The sequence below is a fragment of the Astatotilapia calliptera genome, chromosome 20 (assembly GCF_900246225.1).
Source record: "Astatotilapia calliptera chromosome 20, fAstCal1.2, whole genome shotgun sequence".
Lineage (NCBI taxonomy): Eukaryota > Metazoa > Chordata > Actinopteri > Cichliformes > Cichlidae > Astatotilapia > Astatotilapia calliptera.
The window spans coordinates 30,129,236-30,157,219 of record NC_039321.1 but is presented as its reverse complement, the minus strand read 5'-3'; the positions used below and the strand labels follow the sequence as shown (position 1 = coordinate 30,157,219).

Genomic DNA, 27,984 nt, shown 5'->3' with positions numbered 1-27,984 from the left:
TTTTGACACATTCCCATGAGTCAAAAAGGGGGGGAAGTTGAGTTTTAACATCAAACAAGGGTTATATGAACATTTTTATGACTTGTGTTTTAATAACTTAGGTACGGTGAAACTTAAGCTAATAGTGACCCAAAAGGTTTCCGGACTTTTTTAGAGAACCAGTGAGAAGCATAAATCATTATTTCCATGTTTAAGCATTAATCATTAAAATGAACTGAATAGCGTTTAGAAGATAAAATGCCCGTGACCATGAGAAGCTGAGTACCACACTGGAGAGGAAACTGTGGGACGGTAGGCGGAAGCAAACACATGATTTTTGTGAAAATCGGGGGCAGATGTTAGAATTTAAAATGGCTAATTTGTTTTTGATGTCTTTTGTTAAAATGAGTGGTTTTAATAATTTTCAGACACACCTTGCAAATGTGCTTATAATGAGTTGGCACTCGGTCTTTTGAAGGTCGTAAGCTTCGTTCGGCGTGATGGTCCGGACTGATGAACTGTAGGAAATGCCTTGAGTGCAGAGGGCTAAATGCAAACACGCTTATACACATAAATTGTGATTAGAATAAGTTACTGGTCAGGAGGTCCTGAACATGATGTGCTAAACCGATTTTGAATCACTAGAGGAACATTGGATAACAACATTAGATTATCAAGGCTAGGCAGAGAGGTGTTTTGGTTTTCTGTCTCTTACAGAGACAGGAACAGACACCAGACGAGGTCACGGAGATACGAGGATCCTTCACAGCAGAGACAGACACAGTGACTGCCGAGACACCAACTGGGTCCAAGTGTCATGGCGTCTTGGGCTCCAGCTAGTCACTCCAAAAGGATGGATCCCATAAACACAGCAATAACCATGAAGGGGTTAACAAAAATCCAGGAACACCAGACCAACGAGGTTCGAGAGGCTCTTGGGCAAAAGGGGGACACATTCCTGTTCCTTTCTCTGGGGGCCACAGCTGTGACCCGAGGATACACAGATCGTTGTTTGAAATCGGGGCAGAATAATCCCCTGATCTGTGCCACGACTGAAGGGTTGTCTAACCCCTGAGGTTGACGAAAGAAGAGCAGAGGATCACCCGACTGGACGACACTGGTGGCTGCAGCAATAAAATAAAGGCTAAAAGCTCCTCGGACAGAGGTTCTAGTCTGAGTACGTCTGAAGGGTATAAGGTAGCACCAAAATAAAGCTGTGGGAGACCTGGGGAGTGATGGGGAGTGTCATCTGTGCCGGCTATTGTTGTAATAATAGTTTTTCTTGCATCTGAACTGCGCAAACACAGAGGTCATCTCACATATGGTTCACCCAACAGGGGGACAAAGGACCTCAGGGGTAGGAAGAAATGAACCCGGCCACACTGGATTGCAGGGTGTAGGTGGGACTGTGGGATTATAATATTATTTTATGCCATGTTAGACCCTTAATTAAAGATTGTGAATTATTATGTCGTTTTAGTTTGCATTATTCTCCTGGATTAGAAGAAGGTGGTAACTATTGCATCTGTTAAACTGATTTGCATTACATTAGACTGCTGATTTATTGTGAATGAATGATATTGTTTTATGATGCATTATACTGCTGAGTTATAAGAAATACTGTTCGCAGAAAGTCATCGCCTTATTTGTCTGATTAGAAGAGAACAGAACATGCTGGAGTTTTCTGCCCCATCTCAGCAGGAGCAGATAAACAGGGAGCCAAGGTCGTAGCTTAGGCGCCGTGTGAGAGAAAGCATGTGAATGTTTAGGCTTTTATGATAAGGTGGGGGCCACGAGAGGCTATAAGAGGTTGATCAATGCTCCACCATTTTGAGATCTGATGCTGTCTGCGTACGGTGTCCATCTCCCACGCGTGTGACCATTAAAATCATCGTTTGACTCAACCCGGCCGGACCAGTGTTGTTATTGTGGTTTTTCCTCTTGTGTCCATCCCCAATATTTGAATCCGTAACACTAGCTGTGCCGTACAGTGACAGGGGTCCTTTATGTGGTTACGCTGAAGGCTTCGTGACTTTTAAGCCATGCCAGTAGCAGCTGTACAAAGGGCAGCTATGGTTTGTCATTCCAGCACTTTAATCCACAGAGAATCACCTCAACCAATATTGGGTGGAATGTCACTATATTTTATGAGGAGATTTATGGTCAACAGGGAATTAATCCTTTTGATTGTATTGATCCCGTGCCGTGTCTTTGATCCATGATGACTTTGTCTCTTCTGTTTGAGTCAACTTAACAGGCGTGGTACAAAGTTTGGGGCAGATATTTAAGTTCCCTTTAGGGAATATGAACTTTTCCTCTTGCACCACGATTGGGTCGAAATGTAAACAAGCTTAATACTTTTATTCATGACTAGTTAGTCTCTTGATCTAAGGTGGAGTTTGGGCAGTGCTCTGGTTTGCTGTTCTGTCCGTGGGTGGGTCTACCTCGGCTCCTGAATGCTGCCTGCACGCCTGCTTTCCGTTCGCTGATCACCTCTCAGGGATAAAAGGCCAGTGTACGTTCCTGCACTCTGGCTGGTTGTTGTTGCCCTTGTGGTGGTAATAAGACTCTCAAATTATGACTCGTTTTATGTGTGCTTTCTGGTTATCTGACCTTTCTCTCTCAGTTGGAGTTATGTTACCTACAACCTGAATAAATTGTTCACCTGGAAAACTCATGTCCTCTAAAACCACTGCATGCTTCCCCTCAATTCCAGTAAATCCTCAATAAAAAATTGACTCTCAAGACTCACCTGAAAACGCCATGAACCTGTTTTATCTTCTCCTGCAGTCTTCTGGTGCTCCACGGCTTAGTCCCTGCACCGCGCTCCATTACTAAATACTTCCCTGTATCTTGACTTTGCACTTTATTCGTTGCTTGTGAAAATCAAGAGTTAAACTTCCATCGAGTTTTTGTGATTATGACACTAATATGGCACTAGCAGACCAATGCACAAATGCAAACTGGTCAATCACCTCTTAGGAGTGTCAAAGAGGCATTATTAACAGACTGCAGATAGCTGTATAGTGCATACTGTAGACGACCCTGCAAGCAATCAGTGCAATAAAAAGCATGATGTCACACTGACAAATGGAAAAATATAAACTGGCATCAGTGTGCCAAGACGTCTGTCATCATATCGAATCTACCCCATATCAGATAAACAAGGGGTAATCTGAACATGGCAGGGGGGAAGAGACCCTCTTCCAAGACAAAAGAAATATTCAATTCAATTTTCAATTTAATTTTATTTACATAGTGCCAAAACACAACAACAGTCGCCTCAAGGCGCTTTATTTGGGGAGATATTGGCTCTATTTATCTGGTTTCCAGGATCATCTATAACTGATAAGTGCAAAACTGTAGACCAGGAAGTTAAACCATCAAATACACCAAAAAATGAGTTCTCACACTGCATATTAAAAGGAGATTTAATAAAGGACATTGCAGTCTGTCCCTTTCCTTCTGGATCGAGGCATGCATGTTGAGGAGGGATTAGTCCCAGACTTCTCTACGCAATCATTCTGGTGATAATAATAGGGCTTAGGCAGCAATGATAAACATTATGTTAACATTCTCATATTAACATCTTAGCACGCTTAACATATTTAACTCGTGATATTGTCATAGTGAGTACAGCTACATGAACCTGGGGCATGGTTTTGTTTACTAACACCTGAACCTCGAAGGAGAGATTAAAATGCCAGACATGCATGTGAGGGCGTCTTTGATGGACAAAGTGAAACCTCGCCACACCGTCTGTAATCCAAATGAAGACAAAAGGGTGGCTGCACCCACCACAGAAATTCTAAACACATGTCTGCTATTACTTATAAATAGGTTGCTTAAGTTTCCTACAGATATATACAAAGATATTCATATTGTCTAATAATTTGAGGTGCTGTCTGATGAGATGATTTTATGTGTAAAATGTGTAAACTGAGAGATAAATAAACCTTAACTCAAGAGTCGGAATCAGCAATGCTCAGTGAAATTGCAAAAAACTTAAGCGCTGTGACTCAGACTCTACAAGCCTCAGTGAGAATGTTAAAGGTTAAAGTTCACGACAGTACAATTAGAAAAAGGCTAAGCAAATATGGCTTGTCTGAAAGGAGACGGCTTCTGCTCAGGTGTTGCGATGGCCCGGTTAAAGTCTAGACTTAAGTCTGATTAAAATGCTGAGGCAGGACCTTAAGAGAGCTGTGTACAAATAAATGCCTGGAAACTGAACTGAAACAACATTTAAAGAAAGAGAGGGCCAAACTTTCCAACTTTCCAACAACAATTTCCAGAAACTGATAAAAGTCAACCACACACACACACACACACACACACACACACACACACAAAGGCATTCTGTTTGCAGTCCTGCACAGTGTGTGACAACAGATAATGGAGAATGTAAACCAAAGAGGGAAAAAACAGAAAAAAACTTTTTAAACACACAGATTATCTGAGAACTTGGATAAGCCCGACACAGATTCATGCACACAGACTGGTGTACACACACACACGGACATTTTCCTCACTTAAAAGTGGCGAGACAGACCTCTAGTGGTTTAATATTTACACAGCAGCTCCATCTCTAGAAGCTGAGAAGCTGGAGGCTTGCCAACGATTTTTGAAGTGAGCTCTGGTCAGTGAAGAATGCACTCCAACATAAACTAATCAACAGACGGTCCCATTGGTGTCAACATCAGGAGAACATTGTGAGTCCACATCTGACACCACTCTGGTTCTTAATTAATTGTAGCTCTATTTTCCATGTTTGTCAGATTCCCTGGAAAGATGATGTTTAAACAGAGAAGAGCTCGAGAGGATGTGGAGGGTGAAGGTAACGGTGGTCCCCGTGGTAATCGGAGCACTCGGTGCGGTGACTCCCAAACTAGGCGAGTGGCTCCAGCAGATCCCGGGAACGACATCGGAGATCTCTGTCCAGAAGAGCGCAGTCCTGGGAACAGCTAAGATACTGTGCAGGACCCTCAAGCTCCCATATAGAAATGAATAATTGCACTGAGACACGCTTAAAAGAAGTTGATGACACTTTGGTGTTGTGAGGGAGAAAAAGATGCAAGTTAATGTATGTTTTCATATAATACTGTAGATACATGTTTGCTATTAGCTGGTATCTTGTCACTTTCATAACTGTTCCATCACATTCTAGTCGACCCCCCCAAAACAACACTTTTTTAAATACTTATTTATTCTAGATATTGGCCCAATTGCTTATTGTCAGAGGGTTATAAATGTAATCTTACCAGCTAGCTGACAACTAGCTAGCTAAATAAACAATAACAGCTGGTTAAAAACTACCTTTATGCAAGCTAATGTTAGTCTCAAGTCTCCTAAAAAACAAAGTTTCCCTCTGATAAACAGTTTAGTTACATTCTCACATCATATGAGAGTCTATTTGTTAAGTGTCCGAGTCCTACCATGTTAGATTCTCTTCAAAGAAAGTTTCACAAACGCCAGCTACAAGCAGCTAACACCTGCAATGCAGCAGTGCTTACCGACAAAAACTCACCTCAGTGCCTTCATCAGACAGAAGTTAGCTTCACTGACTCATCAGCTTTACACTTTAAATTTCACAGCCTCCTCCAGAGTAAACAGAGGTGGACACAGGTATATTGGCAGTTGAGGTAAACAGCAGACTAAAAGCCTAAACAGGGCATTCTAACTCATTTTACATCAGGGGACACATACACCTAGTTACTTTGGTGTAGTATTAATGACTGTGGGGAGATTAGATTAGATTAGATTAGAGTTCTTTCTGGGCCCTCATTGTTTGACACCCCTGGATTACACTCACTACAGATGAACAGCCACTATAGCAAACTAAATTCTGTTGACTGCAATCTGCTGACCTCTAGTGGTGAGATTTTACACACTGTACCTTTAAAGGTGTAACCTCTCCACGGCTCTACTTCACATATATTCTCTGTGAAACCTGCTCTCCACACAAATCCACACACGCAAACATACTGCTTAATACAATGATCCATCTCTACTTCTTGCAGCACTCCTTGTCCTTTGCTGACTCATGCGGTGTGGCAATGGGGGTTTTCCACAGGAACACGAGAAGTTGCTATACAACTAGCCCTTTATTCTAAAAGTGCACCGAGCCACACAGCTAAACATATCACACACAGACTGCTATATTCTTGATATACACACAAAAACATGCACAAGATGATTAAATGAACAATAAATTCTATGTCTCCTTGACAAGAATCTGCTGATGCTTAGGGATGAACTTCATGCTGGGTGTGCACACACGTTCCTGTAGGTGAATCTGTGTGGGTGGATGTTTGTGTGCACATGCCTCAGGCTCACTGTGCTTCTCATTAGTCCTCCAAACCGCTCAGAACAAAAGGTGCCCTGACTTCAGCACACACGCAATAGCAGGAAAACCATGCCACTGTGTGTGTGTGTGTGTGTGTGTGTGTGTGTGTGTGTTTTCCAGAGGCTATAACAGCAAGGTTAACGCACAACCGGAAACAGATGAGCTTAGCAATTAATGGTCTGAATCTAAAATAAACTGTGGCTGACAGTTCAGTGCTAAAAGACTTTAGACTTCCCAGTGAACAGTGAAATGAAGTGAAACACCATTTAAAAATAGAAGACCAACTAAAATATGTCAGAAAAATCTGGATTACAAAAATTTATTATTATTATTTTACAGTTCTAATACTGTACATGGTTTAAGCAAATATGTAGTATACAGAGTGCAATATATCAGAAACAAAATACTTCAATTCCATCTTTAGAAAACCTCCAAAGATCTGCTCATTCTGTAAGTTAAAGTTTTCAAAGTAAGTCATACCAATCCTTCAAAAACAAGCCTGCAGAACAAATCGACTCCTGTTTCAGCAGCGTCAAAAACTGTCGCAAAATGATGTTCAAAAATGAAGATGCTACTGAAACATCAAGGCACAAAGGGTAAACTGTTCCCAGAAAACAGCTTTTTTATGCAGGAGTCTCCAAATTGTCCTTAAGCAATGAGATCAGGACAGAAACAAAGTCTTTATCCACAGTTTATCAGATTCCTATACTTTGCAAGTGAATGAGGGAAGACAAGATGAGTTTCTGTGACACTTGTTCTCAGTCGTTTGTTCCATGGTCACTGATGACCTTTTTGTGCATCCTCTGGATCTGGTGAGTTGTACTACTTTCCCCTTCTTATTGATTCCCTCCAAGGAAGTAGGAAGGCTGAAGGAAGAGAAAAAGATTTTTATTTATTTTATTTTTTACCATTGAAAAACGAAATAAATAATTTAAAACACACGCACAGATATGGTTATTAACGTCTATGTTCAGCAGCAGGGTCGCTCAAAAGTGCATTTGTAATGAGTTAAATTGCACTGTTACCACGGCTCCTAAGTTAATTTAGGCACTTGACTAGAGCTGCTCTCTTAAAGAACCATCGCTGCAGATTCCTAAACTGTGAGCTCATAGTTCAGACTCACACATTTGGGTCACGAGTTCATTTGAGATGACCGGTTTCATTAAATAACTCTGTTTCCATTAGATGGTGACGACTGTACCCTTGATCTCAAAAGTCACAACGACAGATTTAACACCCTTAGTGTCCCACTGCTTCATGTCAACTAAACCCATAAGGAAAGTCAGTGTGTGTGTTTGTGCGCGTGTTTAAAAATACTCGACTGCTTGGTGAGGGAGGGGCAGGCAGATGTTATTTTGAAGGCTCACGTTGCATCTTAATTATGTCCTCAAGTGAAGCTGGTTTGTGTCTACTGAGGTGTAGTACAGGCAGATGAGCATAGTAAGAAAAACTCGGAGAGGACTCTAACTCGGTGGAACATCTAAACACTGAAGTGGTTCTTGTAAATAACCTTCAGCACGAGCTTAACGTGAGTGCTTCTCAGCTCTGTGTCACCTCATTCCCAAGAGTCTCGGTCTTTTCATTCCTTTCCATCCAGCTATTGCAACAACTTGTTTGGTGATTAGCACAAAAAGGAAATAACATGTTAAGTCAGGTGTTTTACTGCCGGCACACGGCTGTGCGTTTAGCTGCCAATTGCTTGAAAAACCAATAATAATAATAATAATAATAAAAATAATGATGATGATGATGATGATGATGTTTGTTTAGCCGAGGTATTTGCTTGGGATTCACTGCCAGTCTCAGTTACTGGGAGTGAACTTGAGGATATTTGAGCAATGAGAGGGTGTGGTGCCACTCTCTCCAGAGCCCAGATAAAATGATTTCTACATAAATGAAATAAAAGCTTTCCCACGCCAATAAGTCACACTTTGACTTCTAGCTATTTCAGTCCAACCAGACAACAACTTAGGATACCTTCGACAATCAGAGCTCCTCGTCCTCCCCAGTGCTGCCCAGGTGTCCCGTAGACAGGTGCCGGTTCCTCCCGGTCTGCACGGCTTGTAGGTTCTTATAGCGCACCAAAGCCAGAGCAATCTCTGCGTTCCACGCTGTGCCGTCCTGCGGACACCGAAAGTCAATTTCCTTGCCCGTAACCATGACCACAGTGAAGTACACCAGCCCTCGCTTATACTCCACGCAGTCCACCGTGACCATGCGCTCAAAGTGAAGCTCCTTGACTTTGGAGCTCGACGCCAAACCCGGAGCATCACCGCCGCCTCCTTTGCAGTTGTGCAGGCGCAGCCCGTCCTCAGTGAGGACGCAGCGCTTCTTCTTCCACAGCTGGAGAAGTCCGCTGCTGCGCTTCTCTAGCAGTCCGTCTCTCATCGCCTTGGCCGCGAAGGACATTTCCACGCTGAAGGAACCTCTTCAGTACCAGACACTAGACAACTTAATCCTCTGATAGATACTGAATCTATTAAATACGCATCGCGTGTCTTGCCGTATCAACGTCCCTCGGGGAAACAGATTCGCTACAGTAAATATGATGTTAAACACATTTGTCTATTACAACAAGGTTTGTGAATAAGTTCCGTCTGTGCGCAATGACAGGACACCGTGCGGGTTGGTAGGCTGCTCTGCCTGGATATGTTTGAACATGCCCGGCTCCTGTCTGGACCTTCTCCCCCTTTCAACTAGCACCCGCCTCCTTCTCAGTGACGGCAGGAGAAGATCCGGGCTGTTTATGAAATTCCCATCTTGAGTGTGTGCGTCAGCGTGCAGTGCGCGCGAAAGAAAGACAGGCACAGAGAGTCAGTTAGTGCACGCTGACAGTTGTGTTTTACAGCACTCTGCATAGCAGCCTTTTTATGTGTTTCAGTGGTGGAGAGAGTGCTCAGAACTTTAACATAGCAACACCAGGGTAAATATACTTCTTAGTCTTTACGAGTTAGCTCACTCAAGTAAAAAGAAAAAAGTATTAAATAAGCAAAAGTAGTGCAGAATGGCCAATATCAGAATAATGGATTATAATTACGAGTACACCAGTATGTTCATGTTTAATGCTGCCAGTGGTAATTATGGGCCTAACTTGATTATTGGTTACCATTTTTTCTTCTGTTTATGCTATTCATCTTCAAAGTAACTCGTTATCAACGTGAGAGCTGTGGAGGAAAGTGCAACGTTTTTTAAAAACTGAATTCCACAACAAAGGTAAACACAGAGTAGATGGGTTCAGGCCTGACCATCTCCCTTTGAGGTCGCAGTGCACCTGTAGAAAAACCTGCTAACACACCTTTCTGTATAAATGAGTAAACTAAAATGCTAATATGCTTAAAGTGCAATAAGCGCTCATTTATAAGCCTTGAAACTCCTTATTAGAAACTATGTAATCTCGCCTCTCTGAGAGCTGGAATGTGAGTGGGTGGCATGGCGGATAAAGTTGGATAAAGAGTTCAAACTGCTGAATGACTAATCAGCCGGTTAGTGATCATCACCTTCTGGAAACAATGTCGTTACAAGGTAGGGCTACACGCAAAGATGTCCAATTTGCCTCATCTACAGATTTCACATTAAGGATGAAATATTTACAACTAGTGAAATAAAAATGTATATTTCATTTGATTAACAGATTATATTTTCATAACTTTAGAGCTCCGCTTTCACTTCTCTGTCGAACTAATGTGGTGGAATTTGTTGGTAAATTCTTTCTGACATTCTTACGTGATAGATAAGCTTTGTGGGTGGAGTGTATCTGTGATTCCCCTAATTTTACAAGATACTGGACTTACCTGGTCCCAGTGTGTCGCGTGGTGTGAGAGGAATGGATACGATGTATCCTGCACGTGTCGTTTCTTAAAACCAAAACAGAAACCACCACCTATGATACTCGCCTCAGACACAAACCGAGACAAGGAGGCCGAGGAGGCAGTTTCACTTCACTTTGTGCCAATAAAAACAATGACACCAAATACATTCTCTCTGTAGTTTATTTATCATCATGCTATTCAGAAAGCATACCGCAATTGTGAAATTTTAGATGGCTGTATAGGTTATCTTGTGATGTTAAAAGGTGATCGTCTGACAAAAAGTGATTTCCGTTGATTGTATGTCTTTTTGTGTGTGTTTGTGTGCTGTTCTTTTTAATATCTCTGTTTATATTGATAAATAGTCTGCAGTCAGCACCATTTACGAAGGTGTTATATATAAAATAAAAAATTCATCTGTTTAGCAGGTTTCTTTTTGACATTATTGTACACACTCTATATTCTATAATATAATCAATCCACCTAAAACATCTTTGTATAACTGTTGTGTTATTTGGTGCAACCTCTGCTGCAGTGACAGTTTTACATTCGTTATTAAAGGATGTATAAAAGTCTCTGATTGCAGCTTCTACCTCATGACAGAAATATATCTTCTGACTTCAAGTGGCTCGATATCAACCAAGAGAGATGTTTGACACACGTTTCACAGACCAACAAGTGATTTACAACCATTTAAGTACGAACAATAATTTCGGGCCAAATACCGGAAATCGTTTTTGGCAGGCGATCATTTTTTATGACAACACCAGGGGTTGCAAGTGTTGAGAGAAAAAATAATTCTTAATGAGAGGACGATATTTTTGAGTGCAAATCACCCATGCAGTTTTACATAGATATTCATGTTCACTAAATGTGCATATGTGGCAGCACTGCAATAGTATTCACCTGTTTCTATGGGATTATGAAGGTGTCATCCTTTCGACTGTACAGTTTATAAAAGCAGCTTTCTATCAAGCGCGTCTGTGGATATAGGTCGTCTGCCCCCTGCAGGAAGAGCCAGGCAGTGCAGTAATCTGGAGCTGTGCTGCTGAAGATACGCGGTTCCTACTGAGTGTGCGCCAGCGCCCCGGCTCCCAGTCCATAGCCAAATCCTTTGGGACCAAAGTTTTTGCCGTAACAAGCTGTTGAGAACAAAGGTAATGCCATAAGACTCCACACTTTGCCATCCTCCCATATATATTAGACAAAGCTCACTGTGGCCTGCTTGGATCAGCTTTGATTTGAGTGTTTGATTTCCATCTGGCAAACATGATATTCCTCGATTGAATTCCTCACAGGGACCAAAGTTTCTTCAGGATTGTTGGTAGAAGGACTTTTGACTTCCCCCTCAAATGTTTTTTTTATCCCATGCTGTCTTCTGGATCTACAGACTCACAGATTGAGTTAGCATTAGCTCAAGCTGGTGTGCACCACTTAGCAACGGCCTTAACAAATAAATTTTACATATGAGCAAACTAAAGAATATATTGCACCACAGCTCCCATGCTGGTTCTTCTATATACAGACTATTTCATTTGTGCGCCTCTAAATGCTCAGTGTTACCGCTCAAGTGCAGATTCTGTGGCGTGTTTCGGCCCTGAAACATGATACCAGCGTTAGATTTACACCTTTGCGGCTGTTAGATTGCAGGAATGAGTAAACACTTTAATTCAGCAGTTTAATTCTGAACTTTGTTTGCTGGGTCTCATATTCCTCAGCTACATAGCCCATACTGAGTACCTGAAAAACGTGTTTCTCTGTATGTGCCTATACATGGGGCTGGGTTGTCCCAGACACAATAAAGGGGTTAATGTGCCCATATAACAGAATATTGAGCTGAAAGGTGTTTGATAAGCTCCGCTATTCATCACCAGTGGGTTCAATTTACAGTACACACCTACAAGGTATTGTGACAAAATAATAAAAACGAATATGAGCCTGTGATGTTGTGTTAACAACATTGTTGGATTATACACTTGCCGGCCACTTTATTAGGTACACCTGTTTAACTGCTTGTTAATGCAAATGTCCAATAAGCTAATCACATGGCAGCAAGTCTGTGCATTTAAGCATGCAGATGTGATCAAGATGACCTGTAGAATTACTATGGGGAATTTCAGAAACTGCTGATCTACTGGGATTTTCACACAGCGATCTCCAGGGTTTACAGAGGATGCTCTGAAAAAGAGAAAATATCTAGTGGGTGGCATGTATCTGGAAGAAAATGCCTTCTTGATGCCAGATGTCCGAGGAGAATGGCCAGACTGTTTCAAGCGGATAGCCAGGCAATAATAACTCAAATAACTACTTGTTACAACCAAGGACATCTTTCTCTGACTGACCTCTGTCTCCTTTGTCAGCTAATAACGGCACTGAGTGTCGGGATCCTGGGTCTTTTTGACCCAACGTTTTGAGTTTTACTTTATTTTGATGTTTATGATTCATGTTTAAGTTCATTGGGTTTTCTAAGTTCACTTGTTTATTAGTTTCCCCTTGTGTTTTCAACCCCTGTGTTAAGTCTCTCTTGTCCTTTATATGTTTCATGTCCTTTGTTGTCAAGTTCACGTTGTCACGTCTGCGTTTCATTATGTTTCCTGTTTTATTTTGAAGAGGTCCCGTGTTCCTGCGTTCAGTGTATTCAGCTTTATGTTTCCCCTGTGATGTTGTTATGTTCCTGTGTGTCAGCTGTTTCCCCCTGTGTTCCCACTTCCCTCATTAGCCTCCTGTGTGTATTTAGTCCGTGTTCTCTCACTCAGTCTTTGTCAGGTCATCTGTTGTTTCACCGTGTTTCCAGGTCTGTTGATATCAGGGTTTTTCATGTTGTATTTTAGTTCACCTGTTTAGGTTAATGTTTAGTTTGTCTTTGCTCATTGTTGTGTCTTTTTGTCAGCCTTATTAAACGGCTCGCCTTTTGTTAATATTCAAGTTTTGTTCCAAGTTCGTTCATGTCTGCATTTTGGGTCCACTCTTCACAACACATACAGTCTGCCTCAGCGAGACTGTGACACTGAGGCTACTATGTGCAAACATTCAAAATTGGATGATAGAAAATTGAAAACATGTCTATCCTTAATTTCTGCTACAACGTTTGGATGGCATGGCAGGGTCAGAATTTGGTGTACATCCTGCCTTTTATCAACAGTTTAGACTGCTGATGGTGTAGTTGTGTAAGAGGTAGTTTCTTGAATCACTTTGGGCCCATTAGTACAGCTTGAGCACTGATTAAACACAAACAGCCTACCCAAGTGCTACTGCTTGTCTTCAGATGGCTTCTTTCAGCAGAGTAATTCACCAGATCATCTCAAAGTGGTTTCCTGGACATGACAGTGAATTCACTCAAAGGGTCTTTACATTCACCACATCCCAATCTAATAATTAAGTTCAGTTCATTTTGTTTATGTAGCACATTATCACAAAAACAGTTACCTCAAAGCCCTTCTTACTATAGTTAAAGACCCTACAAAAATAGAGCACTTTAGGGATGTGGTAAAACCGGAGATCTGTGTCATGGATGTGCAGCGGACAAATCTGCAGCGACTGCGTGATGCTGTCATGTCAGCGTGGACCAAAATCTCTTTCCAGCACCTCGTCTAATCGGTGATGTGAAGAATTCAGGCAGTTTTCAAGGCAAAATTGGTTCAAGCCATTACTAGCAACGTGTACCTAATAAAGTGGCTGGTGAGTGTTTGCTGGTATTTATTGAAATGAGTCAGAAAGTAATAGATAAAGTTATTTTTTCATTTAGCACATAGCTTGATAGCTATACAGTGCATAGTTTGTGTAATTAATTTATAATAGGCTTACAGATTTTGATGAAGAGAACCTTTCGGAGTCATTGTTTAACTTGTTGCAGGCATGAACTTTGAATCCCAGGTTTAGAGTTCAACTGAAATCATAAAACTTCTATTTTTCTGAGTAACTGCACCCTCTGTTGTATTCTAGGGTTTATTACAACTCATTTGGCCATTCTTATAAAAAAGGAGTTCGTTTTTAACCACAAGCCTCATTTATAAAGACTTTTTTTTCTTTCAGCCCAAGTTATATATATTTAGTGTTCCTATCACCTATATTATCTGTTTCAGATCCTTCCTGGGCCTGAATGGGTTAGCTTTCCTAGCTTTGCGCCCATGGAAACACATCTTAATTGTGACAGTCATTGACCCATGGGAAATGTTTGAAGTTTGGACCCAATGTGGAGGTATGTTACACCTGCATTCTTTTTAAAGGCCAGCAGGTGGCAGTAAGTGCTGTTGTCTGGTTCTATAGAAGTCTTTGAAAGAGAGAGTTTTACCTTTGCAGTAGATTTCCCCTTCCTTATCAGCTAGTGTGGTTGATTCAAGGCTCTTCCCACAAGTGGCGCATGTAAAACATCCAGACTTATGCCATGCCTGTAAACATATACAAGCCTCGTTTTAAAGCAGTTGTGTTTTTCTTGCATGCGCGCATATATGCTTGTGTTTTGCTTACACTCCCAGCTCCCATCACTTTCTCAGCAGCGTAGACAGACTTGCCACAGCGAGGGCATTTGTCTGATCCTCCAAACTTCTGAGCTAGCTTGGAGGGGTTTGGGTTGGTGGTAGGACGATGGGGACCGGGTCTGATGGGTAAAGAAGGCAACAAAATGTGGATAAGGAGCCTTAAAACCATCAAAAAGTATGCTTGCCTGTGTGTTACTCACTCTTCAGGTTTAATTCCCAGGGACTCTCCTTTGTCCATGCTGAGGGTTCCTGCTCCTTGGCCATAACCATAGCCTTTTGGCCCATATTTCTTACCATAGCATGCCTTGCAGTAGACTTCATCCATATGAACAGCAACAGTTGTGCTGTCCAAATTCTTCCCACACACCACTGTACAAAGAGACACGTTATTATTGTTTTGCATACCTTTGCACTTTTCGTTGAGTACGTTCATGTGTTTATAAAGGCTCCCAACTGTTTGCCTTATAAGGAACATTTTGTTTGAAGGAACATGTTCTCATCTAAATTCCATCACAGGAATGTTTGATTGTGATGCGAGAACACAAATAACTCCTCCAAACCCCATGAACCCACATTTCTTTCAAGATATCTAATTTATCATTATGAAAGATTTACAGTACACAAGAGATGAATACTTGTATGTGGAGTGGTCAAAATGTTTTGTCTGATGTTTCCTTTTTGAATTGCTGTGAGCATTTTAGCAATCCTGCTAGATTGTATCACTTCCAGGAAATCCTGTTTCCATTACTCGCAGATGCATATTTGCAGTTTTACCAGACAGCTCAACAAACATCAACTTGTTGACCCAAGCTGACCTAAACTACATGTTGGGGATCATAACTGGTGAAGACAAACCCAGCCACAAGTCAGTGTACTCTTAGTTCTGAGCCCAAGCTCGGACAGATGGGGATGCATGCGTCAGGATGGGTATTTGGTATAAAATCGTTGGCAGATGAAATATGCAGATTGTCAAGAATTCTATTTTCTGGGTTAACAACTGCTATCGGTGCAAGGCCAGTAACTATAGTACTTTTGACTAGGATAGGGTTTGCAAGAGTTCAGGAGAGGTGGAGGCAGATGATTGGCTATGGCAACACCTAAAGAGAAAAGCCAAAAGAAGAAGAACAACTAAAAGAAAGCTCAAATAGACACTAAACAGTGGTCTTCAGTGTGAGAGCCATCAGTGTCCAAGCCAGAAAAAGCCAAAAACAGGAGCACCACTAGGAGCGCAACCTGAACCAAGATGGCGCCCGGGGTTTACTGGGTTCTCCACCTTAAATTCATCGCTGGTAGTTCTACCATCCTGATGCATATTAAGGAGAACATTCAGCATAAACAACCTAAAATGTGCTGCTATTTCTTCCTAGTTTTTGAAGTGGACTTCCAGGGAGTGACGCAGCGATAACAGGAATGGTCCCAGAGGTTTACAAAAAGCAGGAAACCAATCTAGAAGTCGATAGAGGCCAGAAATACACCGGCGTCCTTTTGGTTTTTTCATCGGCCTAGTTGCAGACTGTTTTAATCACATTTTATAAAGACACAGGACTCCTCTAGGTTAGTAGACTTTTTGCTCGTGCGACTCCTTGGAAGATAAAAAGGTTTTGTAGTGCTAACACATCAATGTAAATAACTGGATTTTATAAAGATACAAGACTTTTATATGAAGCTGGCTAATCCTGAAATGTGTTGATATTTTTTCTCTCTGCAGCTCATCTGAATAGACTCTGACAGGAAGTTAGAGCGAAAGGGGAACTGATCAGCTTAAGGCTCAGTTTCTAGGAGACACACACACAAAAATTAATAGACCAAGATGTAGTTCAAATATAGCTCAGCCAGACTTATACAGCATTTTCTCTTTGTCTGCACATACAGACGGCTCATACACATTAGGTTAATATTACATGTGCCTGTAATACGTGCCAAAAGTTCACTGGGCTCCACAATCACAGGAAACAGCAATCGGTTAACTCACTGCACAGGAAGCAGGATCTATGGAAGCTCCGCCCGTCACAGAGAACCTCTTCTGCAAAGTAAACCGTCTTTGAACAGCGGCCACACTTGTTTCCTCCTCCCAAAGGCATCCTTTAGTGATCCATGTTACACAGACAGAAAAACACACATATTTTGATATGAAATGAAGCTTTTGGTAAAACAGACGGTAGAAACAGCTGGAAATGCACCAAAAGGACCTTAAAGGTGCTTTAATGAGTGGAAAGGGCCCTGAATAGAAAAACAGATGAATCAGTGGACTGTTAAATAGAACCATCATGGAAACGCAAACAGTTATTGTTTTAGGAAACCTATTTAAACAGCCTTATTTGGTTGCCTGTACATCTGGCTTTGTAAGGCTAGGCTAGTAATTATGTTCCTGCCAGTTCTTTGTGGTTTCTGTAACGGACAATCAAGCCAGAACTGCAGTGGAAAATTCTAGAAGAGTTCTTTTCTGTAAAAGGGCCAAAAACGAAAGGTCTCTTTCTTAAAAAAATAGTGGAAGTTATGCGTAAGCATGATTTTCTGAGGAATGTTAAAGTCGATGGCATGTGAAAACCCTGCCATCCAGTCTGTTTCTGTCCAATGTGCTATTAGCACAACCCTCCCTGTCCATTCTTGCATATCTACTTCCACATTCCTGACCGTGTAAACCCTCCTCCCCCTTTTTCATGGTCATGTCTCACATTTATCATCTACAGCTTCAGCCCGTAACCACACAGCACCTAATACCTGCAGTTGTGTTTTATACGGCTCAAAATATGTCAAAAAAATTGACAACTCCATCAAGGTTAGCTTGTTTTTTCTAACTTAGATTACCTAAGACTTCTGGGCACAATATACAGTATGACTCACTCAGAAATAACAGGCGGTACCACATGGCCTCTGACTCTATTTAAAAATGTTAAAAATAACTTAGTACTTATACTTACTGTGAATATGAGCTCATTTCACTATGATACAGAACCATACGCTGCCTTTTTTGTCACTGTAAACGCAGTTTCTGTTAAGGGAACTAATGCAGTTTTCTTGGATGTAGCTGAGCCTTTAGAAAACTCTTATTCCAGTTTATAAATTATACGAGTTATTTATACATATCATGTACAGTCACATGGCTTCTTGTGTGTTAAATTATTCTGCACCCTACATCTTTCATGTAGAATTTAAAAGTGCTACTATCAATGAAAATAATTATAAAAACAGGGCTGTGTTGCTTGATAATCACTGATACATGGCTTTGCTTTGCAGCTTTAAGTTGAAGCTCAGTCATATTGTCTTGTATAGAAATTGAAAAAGTCACAGTTACAACTCACAAAGAGACCACAGGCACAGCCATGGAAGTCTAAACTGTAAAGTTTAGGGAAGCAGTGGTGAATGAGAGTTTTGGATGCATAGCTCAGAAGAAAGTGAGAGGTCTGCATCGTAAATGTTTATATGAGGAAGATGGAGACTAGCTGGCATTTTCAGTATCCGCTCATAAAGGATGGCAGTTTGCGTAGTTTTACAGTCTTGGAACATTCCTCAATCCCACTTAAAGCAGAAATGCCGGGAATGTTTTTGGACCAAGCAGTGATGGAAACATTTTAGAGTTTTCCAGCTGCCGACTTTGGAAACTATGACTTGAAATCTCAAATAAATGTCTCACTCTTCCATGTCATTTTGGAAGGGTGACAATCAGCATCAGTGGTTAAAAGCTTTTGTTGTTAGCAATGAGCCCGGCTCCCAGCTTCAGGACCGAGTATGTAGATGAGAAGGTGAGGAAAATGCTCGTGGATAATCAAGGCTATCAGTAATTGCTTAACTTTGTGTGGTGCTGTTGTTGATGCTTGTTCACTGATAGAATGGGACTGAGTTGACAGTCAGTTTGACCACAGGAGGGGAAATTCATAGAGAAGTGGGAGAATTGTCACTTGATGGATGAAAAGGTTACTGGAGACATTAGTTTTCCTTACATATACGTTACATAAATATTCTGTGTATCTGCTAAATTATTTCCATCAGGACGAATTCGAGCTCATGCTGATTGTGGTGGCTTTGCATGTTTAGACCTGCAAGGACACGCAGATATGAGAATGCTTTAGGGAAGGAGCAGTAAGGACTGGAAACTCCTACAAATCAGGAAGTCCACTAACAAATTTAATGTGACAGCATGTGATATCTGTGTGATTCAGGCAGAGCGTAATGTTGGTGAAAGTTAGTAGGAACTTGCTGTGCTGTATTTTCTTTATTGTGCATTACTATTCCTCTCTTGCGTTAATGTTTAGCTGCTCACTCTGAAACACTTTGCTGTAACGGAAACATAAAGGCACCCTGTGGTATTGTGGTATCATAAGTGTTGCAAGTGTCTTTCCCATCATGCATCAACAAAATAAGAAATTAGACAGAAGCAAACAGAATCCATCAGAACTCAAAATAAAAAATCTTTACTTACTTGCAGCAAGTAGAAGCTGTCAGTGAGGGATGATGGGCAGGAAGATCTTTCACAGGTCAGAGTAGCGTAAATGGAGCTGTGTGGTATGTTCAGGAAACCAGCTGTCCACAGTTAACTTTAAGTATGCAAGAAAAATAAAAAGGTCAGTCCTCTTAAAAACCTGATTTGAACAACTTTTACTGTGTTGCTATCCTTCAGGAGAGTGTTGGTGCGCTCCTCTCCGCTTTAACACTGTTCCAGATGTGTCGAAAGGGAGGAGCTTCTGCTGTTGCTGCTTCAGCCTGTAAACTTAGTCTGTGTGGAGGATCAGGGGAGCTTACTCTCCAAGTGAGAGCAGACGCAGTGAGAGCAAGAGGTGGGGTTGAACAGGAGTGAGCCGGGCTTCAAAAGCTGTGTGCTGGCTCGCACAGCCGAGAGATTTTCTTGTTGATTGCACTCCGTGTTTTGCAACTCTCTTGCACAAGGGCTGCCCTTCAATTTGTCAGACAGCCGCCAACAAACACTGAACCGTGATACTAAACTACGTGAACTTCACATTGCTGAAAGACTTTTATCATGCATAAACATTAGTGTTCCAAACTGTGATCAGGGAGGATATTTTTTCTTGAAATGCAGACAGAACACAGGGCTTTCCTAGATTTCTTTAAGTTGTAATAAGAATGTGTAAAAGTGACCTTTGAAATAAATGCACAGAGAATTCGCTTATTCGATTATTGTTAATGTTTTAATACGGTGCTTAGCATTTTTATTAGACCAGCACCCAATGTCAGGTTTACCCCACAGCTGCCCTAAATTAACAGTATTATTATTATTGAGATGTTAAGTTACAGTTATTTACGTGTATTTCTGAACAGAAAAGATTTAGTTTTATTGGTTGAATGTTATGCTTGTCAAATTTCTGACTTTGCTGAGAAATGCAGTTAGCTGGCTCAGATTTATGCTCAGATTTGAGCATAAAACCATGAATTCGTTTTGTCATTTGCCTCATAAATAAAAATGTACGTTTTAGCTTCGTTTTTGACAGATTTCTAAAGTATTTGTGTCTTCGTGTTTTTGTGACATCTCATCTTAACAAGCTTCACAATCAGTAGACTTCTTACTCTGTTCTACTACCTGCTCACAGGTTAACCTTTAACAGCTAATCAGTTTGAGTTCAGCTCTCAGCGTGATGTAATTTCAGAGTGATTCTATTTTATTACCAGAGCATTTAATGACCTTTAGGCACGAGCAGCAAAAGGTCACCCTGATATGCTTAATGGATGAGAAACAACAGAAACAGATGTGAAAATGTGTATATGAAGCATCCAGCTTTAACCTGACTTCACGCTACTGCCATCATGTGGTTAAGATGGGTAATATCAGCAGGATGCATTCCTGATTTTAATGTTAGATGCTTTTTGGAAATTTACTGGGTAACTTGTGCTGTCATTTTCTGGGAATAAGAAGAAAAGGAGAAAGTTTTCAAGGCTTTTTCAAAACTAATCGGCTTGTTTATATGATACCCTTCAATGCCCGGGTGGCACGGTGCCTTGTCATTGTTGCAATAAAGTGTTTGAGTTCATTTAATAAAAGTTAAGTAGTACAACCAAGTGTTTTAGAGTACCACGGCTGACAAACCTAATAGTATTTTTCTTATTCATATGTGTAGAGGGATTTTTGAGGGCTGCAGGTGTGAAAAGCTGCCCTTTAAGACAGTCACAGCATCGCTTGGAGTTTAGAAGTGACTGACGTAGATCTTCATGCTATTTTAATGGCTTCTTTTTTGCCCGTTTTTCACAGAGAGACAAACTGCTCCAATTACATTACCTCTTCCTCAGCTTTCACCTGAGCAGATTAATAATAATAATAATAATAATAATAATAATAATAATAATAATAATAATAATAATAATAATAATGATGTGGGCATTCCCTCTTAATTATGTGCTGAGATTATACATGGCCTAAAGTGAGAGTGTACTAATTTGCAGAAAGAAGCAAAGCTCAGTGGAAGCCACTTGACATTAAAGTGTGCAAGAGGAGCCCTTTAATGAGCCGTTTTCTGTTGGTGGCATTTGGTGCTGGCAGATTCAATGACAGGCAGTGTTGATGAATGCAGTCAGATTCTTTCAGTTCCCCTTTTCCATCAAGCTGAAGTGAAATGGGATTAGCTCGTGCAGCATGCATAGAATAAATGAGACTAATTGCAGTTCAGGACATCAAGTGACAGATTCATTATTGTCTTGTTGTGTGCCGAGTCAGTGCTCACGTTTTCATAGTGCCACTGACTTCAGGGCAGCCTCGCATCACCACATGAGCAGCATTCTGCAGTTTTCTATATGTCATTTATTATTTGCTTCATCGTTTGGTCATTAACATGTAATACAAATAAGGACAACTGCTGTCTGTGTTGTCCCTTATGCTAAGTTTACCCTGACACAAACAGCTAACGCCTTCAAGATGAACCCAACAGTATTCAGCGATCTGCAGAGCTGTGACTTCTGGAAAGTGTGTGCATGATGTTGTTGTATCTAACCTAAGACTTTGAAGGTTGCAGTAATGTTGCAACATCCACTGATCGTTGTCTGTCATGTAGTGAAAGAACAGCCTTCTTGTTTGTTGTGTTGTGCAGCCTCAGTCACTTCAAGGTTCCTTATATTGTAAGGGGAAGAATAACATGGAGACAAAAGCTATAACGTGCCGAATTTGTTCAGTGAGATCACAGATCGAGTGATCAGTAGAAACTTTCTCGTACAGATTTAGTGTAAAACCAAAAAAGTGGTTGGATATTAGAAAGGTTTTAGGCACTTCATTCTTGGTTTCATTTTGTAGACCCAGAGGGAAAGCCCAGTTTTTATATGCAGACTGTGTAACTGCAGTGATCAGTGTAATGATTTAGCTTTCATTTTTACAGCACCTCCTTTTTTATTTAAGTATTTCAGAGCTTCTTATTTTTTCTTGAGACATTAAATAAATAATAATAAAATATAGGTAATGCATGTCATATTTATTACCATATTTAACAATAAAACATAATATTAGCAGGTCTGCCTTGATTCTGTACCTTCACTAAACCTTCTGGCGTTGTGATTTACAGCTTTTCCACCGGTTAGACTTTGCTTGAACTTGCTGGTCTCAAACTAACATACTGTAATATGAAGATGATACTCTGCCACCATCTAGTGGCAATCATACATTCAGACAAAGCAGAGTCATAAATCCAGTAGGAACAAGCTCAGATGCTGAAGCACTGTTCTAATTAGATGCTGTGTACACTTTCACAGAGAACTATGAACTTCCCCTCAGCTGCAATAGCTCTGTTTTTTGTTTGTGCTTCCTTCCTTCTTTTGTTTTTCTTAATTTCATTTGTCTCGGTCAAGCTGCCCATCTGAGGCTCCGTGTTCCAGACAGCACGGGGTCAACATGTTAGAGCGGGGCCCCCCTTCCACCCCACCGTATGCCCCTCAGGGTGACAGTGACACAAGTGTCTCATTGTCATAACAGCGTCTGTCAGGGTCTGTCTCTCGGGGGGGGGGGAGATACATGCCTTGGGGAACGTCAGAAGATTAGCCGTGACATTAACCCCCACCCAAACACCCATCACACACACACACACATATGCACGCACACATGCATCAATGCAGATGGCTGCACACTCCTACCCATAATCCTCAGTCACAAGTCACTTCCCGTTTCACGATGAGACAAAGCAACAGATCATGTGTTTGTTTTTTTCTGCTTTTGGCTGACTTTGTTGGAGAAGTTTCGCACACTTTAATCTTTTCTCTCTGTAGCTGGAAAGCAAAGGAGCAACCGTGGCATTAAAGTGAGTATTTGGAGGTCAGCAGTAAAGTGATTGTGGTCGAAAGCATGAAGGGAATGCTGTAGTATGTGCCTGTAGTAGGAGGGAGGGGGGATGTGTGCAGTATGCATGTGTTCTAATAGCAAACATCCAGTTATTGTGCTTGGTTTTCATTGTTTATGCATCTCTCAGCATGCAGAGCCAATTCTTGATCAATATGTGATCAGCCATAGAAGGCTCAGGTTGTATTTTCCTGCCAAAACAAGACTATAAACAACCTAACAGACCCCAAAGTCTCACCCATAGTTAGAAACTCTTAAGACGTAACCAATAACTGAAGCTGATCCATAAGCTACTTTGTAAAAGGGAAGGATGGGATTCTGAATTTGTTGCATGTCACAGTCTTCATTAAATATGCAGCACTGGCTCTTATAATAGTGGCTCGAACTCTTGGCCAGCACAGCAGAAATATGAGCAGAGATGCAGAGAGAGGCACAAATGTGGCCGATGATTACAAAAGGTAACAAACGTAGAATTATCACAATAAGAAGTGCTTTTTTTGATAAATTCATAAGAGTTTGTGAATAAATTGTAAAGATGACCAGAGAGATGTTGCCCAGCAGTAAAATGACATAAACCAGCAGTGATTTAACCGCATTTGTCTCTCTGTTGATGTGATTGTTTAATTCAAGTAGACCTCCTAATGTCTGATGAGATCTTTATAGTCCTCATAGTTTATGAGTATTGAAAAGTTTGGAAGACAAGCTCAAGGTCAGGTATCTGGGATGTTTTTGTAATGTTACTCCGAGTGTGTCACCTGGGAAAAGATGCGAGGAAAGGGTTTACTCTGCACATGCTTCTTTCTCCATCACACCACCTCCTGCTCTTCTTTCCTCGCCTTCATTTGCATCACTTATCTCTCACTCTGTCTCGCCTCCCCTCTTTTCATTAGAAGCGTGGGACAAATTAGAGGAGTGATGGATGAGCTGCCCTCCTTCACGATGCCGGTTCATTCAGGCATGCACACTGATATATAAACAGATACAGAGGGGGGATGTGTGTCTATGTGTGTGCCCGTTTGTGTGATTATGTGTGTTTATAGTGACGTGCACATTCTCATTTGTCGTCAGAAAATCTGTCATTAAGGTGGCACTTTTTTTTTTTCCTGTCATCCTGATTTCCATGACCACCAATTAGGTCTAGAAAGCCAGATGATGGGTTTAGGCTTCTCACATTTGTGGCTACATCTGCTTAATTACCATGTATTACTCACACTATAGAGGCAGCCGTGATTGCGCTCGCACAGACACACAAACCGCACTCATCCAGCTAATGGACCAGCCGGGTCTTTGCTAGCTGGGCTTATATTTCACTCAGGGAGAGGGAGGGAGGGAACGAAGCCAACAGGTCCATTATTGAGAGAGAGCATCATAGACAGACAGGGGGAGAGAGACCGGGATGAGGGGAGGAAAAAAGAAGGAGGTGGGGATACGGCTACAGGCGTACTGCGGCAGCAGCAGAGCGGCATGACGTGATAGGGGAGTAGAATGACGGACACACAAACACACACACACACATGCTTGCAGCTCAGAGGCCAGCCAGAAAAAGTAGAAAGGAGCTGAGGCAGGGTTTGAGCCAGCCACGCTCTGCAGCATACAGATCCGACTCCAACTGGAGACTGAGGCAGGTGAGTGAAGGCTCGTGTTTACTTTAGCTAGTTAATATTTCAGATCCTTCTCTAATTCTAAGTACATTTTTGTCTTGTTTCCTGATGAATCTGTGTCTCTTGTTGAATATATTTCCTGTTGATTCTAAAAGCGCAGAGTTACTAAACTCTAATACGAGGACTATGTTCATGGTGCTGTGACAGTTAGAAAAATAAGAGAGAAAAGATGGGCCAGTGAAGACGAAAAGAAAGAGAGCAGCAGTATCTACAGGATGAAATGATTGGCAGTTGACCTGAGTCAGCAGCTTGGATGTATGACTCAGTAAAGCATGTGTGGTATACATATTGTAGCGTGTGGTACATTTGGTTGATATTGAGAAGAATGGAGGCAAACTGCTGCTCCCATGGTGATATTTATATTGCCAGTAGTCGGGTTATATTTTCTCCTGTTTACTTTGTGGGTGCGTGTGTTTGTACCCTGGCTTCTATAATAAGAGCATGTGCAGAGGACGTGTTAGACAAAGATCTTTTTTTATTTAAAGGAGTACAGCAGCTATCCTCAGTACATTAAATACTCACACAACCCATTTTATCACACCAGGTCCCAGCGAGGCTCATTTACTTTACTGTCCCAGTGCAATTTGGAGACTCGAGGTTCGGAGATGACTTTGTGCTGTGTTGTGGGATTTCTGATGGTGACACATTATGTGTCATTTTGGGTAACTTCATGCCAAATACATTTCCATTTTGGTCAAATGAGTCATGATAACATAAACACTCTTCAGTTCTTGTGTGTATGTGCGTGTGGTCCAGGTAGTACTCACAGTGTGTGAGCTTAACCCTGTTTACGCCGTCACATAATGATGGTGTGTTTCTTTTGTTTTATAATGGGGACGAAAGCTGTTCCCCAGAGTGTCAAACACGATACTTTACAACGAGAGCTTGCTGTTTAGAGTAAGCCTCCAGAAAATGAATCTAGGTTAGTGTAATGCCCTCTGAGGTCGCAGATACGTGACTGTGTTCTTTGAATCTATGTGCCAAATGACTTTTTTTTTCCTTTTGGCGAAAGGTTAGAATCAAAGAAAGTCACTTTGAAAATGAGTCACCTCGAAAGAGAGGCCCCTGATTGGCTGAATGTGTCATTCCTGTTTGTTCAAGCTTCCTGTCTTGGTGAGGAGCTGTGAACCAATGGGAGAGCAGTGGTGAGGATGCAACTGTGATCCAGGAAAAAACAGCCCATTGTTCCTGGGACGTCAGAGAAGTGTGACCTGCTTCTGGCCGGCTCCGTCTGCTTAGCCCAACGGCGCACTGACAGGTAAGACTTTCGTGCGACACAGCAGAGCCTTGAAATTGACTCGTATGTTCTTTTTGAGCTAAAAATATTGCCACGTTTATCTTATGATGACTTTCTTTTAAGAAAACTGCCTTCCCAGGAATTTGTTGTACCACTGGGTGTCACTAGCTTCTCTGCTCCACGGCAGGACTTTACTGCTGTTGTTCTGGCTGCTGTCATAGTGGAGGTGATTAATTCAATGTACTGTAGTTTCCAGCCTGTGTGACACACAGGCACTGCTGATGCCCTTCACAGACAGAGAGGCCTGTGTTACCAACTCATGTATTGATTTTGTGATGAGTCAGAGGGTGTTCATCACGAGGGTGAGTGTGCATGTCTGTGAGAGAGGATATACACGCTTTTCTCATAAGATATAGAGTAACTCAGGTCAGCCACAGGCCGCCATGGGAAAGCTGAGCGAAATCAGTGTAATGTTATTAAATTACACTGTTAACATGTAGCATAATGCTGGCTGCAACGCTATCCTTGTTCTTCTGTCCTTCAGGAGATAAACCTGATATGGCTGATGTTTCTGATAAGTGTAAAAGATGCTATTAATAAGCCTGCATAATTCACCTCGCAGCTATAATTAATGATAATATGGGACTGTAATGAATGAGACGCTGTGCTCCTGCAGTTGCAGACAGTACCCAGTAGATGTCAGCACCACCCTAGCAGAGTGAAGGAGAGACCGTAGTCGGTCCATGCAGTAACCCACACAATAACTACACTGATCTGTAGCAAAACCCCAGTTTCTCTGTAGGCTTCTGTGCTGTGTTTGCGTCAGTGTACAAACACGATGATGTCCTTCAAAACCTCAGGGAAAAGGGTTTTATTTATTTCAGCTGGTTTAAGTATGAAAGCTAAATCATGATGTCAGCCCCGAGGCCCGGGTCTGCAGAACTAAAGACACAGTGACTGATAGTGATGGCAGATTGATTTATGATTTAAATTCAAATCAAAAGTGATTGATTGTTCAACTATTTTGTCACACAATAAGATATGTAATTATGTTTTTAGCTATTAAAGTGCTGTTTGCAAATACTATGAAATATTAAACTAAGGTGAAGCTTTACAAATATGCACAATGAAGCTGATTCTGATGCTAATGAAGCGCTAACTGTCAAACTAATGAGCAGCAATATAAACATGGCTTCATGTTTTTGCGTTTGCACGTGCCTCAAACAGTAAAAATAAAAACGCTTCTTAGACCAAACTCATTCCTTTAGACACAGACATCACATGGAGTTAGACGTACAGTGAAAGGAGCCAACAGACGGTGTATTGTAAAGTTTTTTATGTGACAGGATGATACAGAACAAACTTTGAAGCCTGTAAGTCTGAACACATGACAAATACAATGTATCCAACACATGTAAGACGTTTGTACTGCAAACTATCCTATAATAACATAACTGAAAGAAATCAAACTAAACTAGATTATTTTCCCATAACTTACAGCTGTTGGTTTCAGTCACCTTATTTGTATTTCCTTCTTTTACACACACACACACACACACACACACACACAGCCTGCTTTCCCTAGCCCCGCCCAATAAACCTAACCCTGAAAAATGAATGCCTAAACCTTACTCTAAACCTAACCATAACCTTATTGTAACCCTGACACTAAACCACATTTTGACTGTGGAAAAATGCCTTCAAACTTGTAGGGACCAGGATTTTGGTCCTCATAAGTATAGTAAACTTCCCCTTTTTAAGTCCCCACAAAGATATGAATACACACACACACACAAACACACACACATCACCATCAGCAGCTGAGCCCCTGTATGTTCTTATACAGCCTGCAGAAGTGTTGGTGTGACCCCGGCATATCCCCAAGGGAAAATCAAATTTTCATACAGATAGACATCGAGTCAGCCCACACCTGTGCTCCTGGAAATCCTAGCAGGACCTACAGCAGACAGAAAGAAATTCTGATGCTCATTTTCTGTCTGGACCTCCCAAGAGATGGAGTGTGTGAGGAAGACATACAGAAACAGACAATGAGGAGGGGGAGGAATTTGTAGGGAGTAATAGGGGAAAAGGAGGATGGATGATCACATCTGTCTCTGTTTACCTACTGCTGCATCACTGCAGCTGTACGCTGCTGCGCAGGCCTACATTAGCATCAATCAAAATGCTGCACAGCTCTTAGTTGCTTGTCTTAGTATG

The 27,984-nt window shown here is 41.4% G+C and overlaps 3 protein-coding genes across 6 annotated transcripts in view; 1 reads left to right on the top strand and 2 right to left on the bottom strand.

Annotated features, from left to right (window-relative positions):
- Positions 1–6,632: 6,632 nt before the first annotated feature.
- Positions 6,633–9,039, bottom strand: phlda3 (pleckstrin homology-like domain, family A, member 3). The gene is made up of 2 exons (XM_026153442.1): positions 8,300–9,039; positions 6,633–7,188 (listed from the first exon to the last, which is right to left on the bottom strand). The coding sequence occupies exon 1, from the start codon at positions 8,729–8,731 to the stop codon at positions 8,309–8,311; it is 423 nt and encodes a 140-aa protein (XP_026009227.1). The 5' UTR covers positions 8,732–9,039; the 3' UTR covers positions 6,633–7,188; positions 8,300–8,308.
- Positions 9,040–10,293: 1,254 nt separating this feature from the next.
- Positions 10,294–19,401, bottom strand: LOC113012963 (cysteine and glycine-rich protein 2-like). Its single transcript, XM_026153437.1, has 6 exons — positions 19,027–19,401; positions 16,579–16,688; positions 14,807–14,975; positions 14,596–14,725; positions 14,420–14,516; positions 10,294–11,270 (listed from the first exon to the last, which is right to left on the bottom strand). Exons 2-6 carry the CDS (start codon positions 16,685–16,687, stop codon positions 11,194–11,196), a joined length of 582 nt encoding a protein of 193 aa, XP_026009222.1. The 5' UTR covers position 16,688; positions 19,027–19,401; the 3' UTR covers positions 10,294–11,193.
- LOC113012921 (neuron navigator 1-like) overlaps positions 13,648–27,984 on the top strand; it is a 94,035-nt gene continuing 79,698 nt past the window's right edge. For all 4 annotated transcript variants that reach the window (XM_026153370.1, XM_026153369.1, XM_026153367.1 and 1 more), the window contains exons 1-3: positions 13,648–13,806; positions 14,211–14,326; positions 25,632–25,788. The gene's annotated coding sequence lies outside the window, so the exon portion shown is untranslated. The remainder of the gene's footprint in view (positions 13,807–14,210; positions 14,327–25,631; positions 25,789–27,984) is intronic.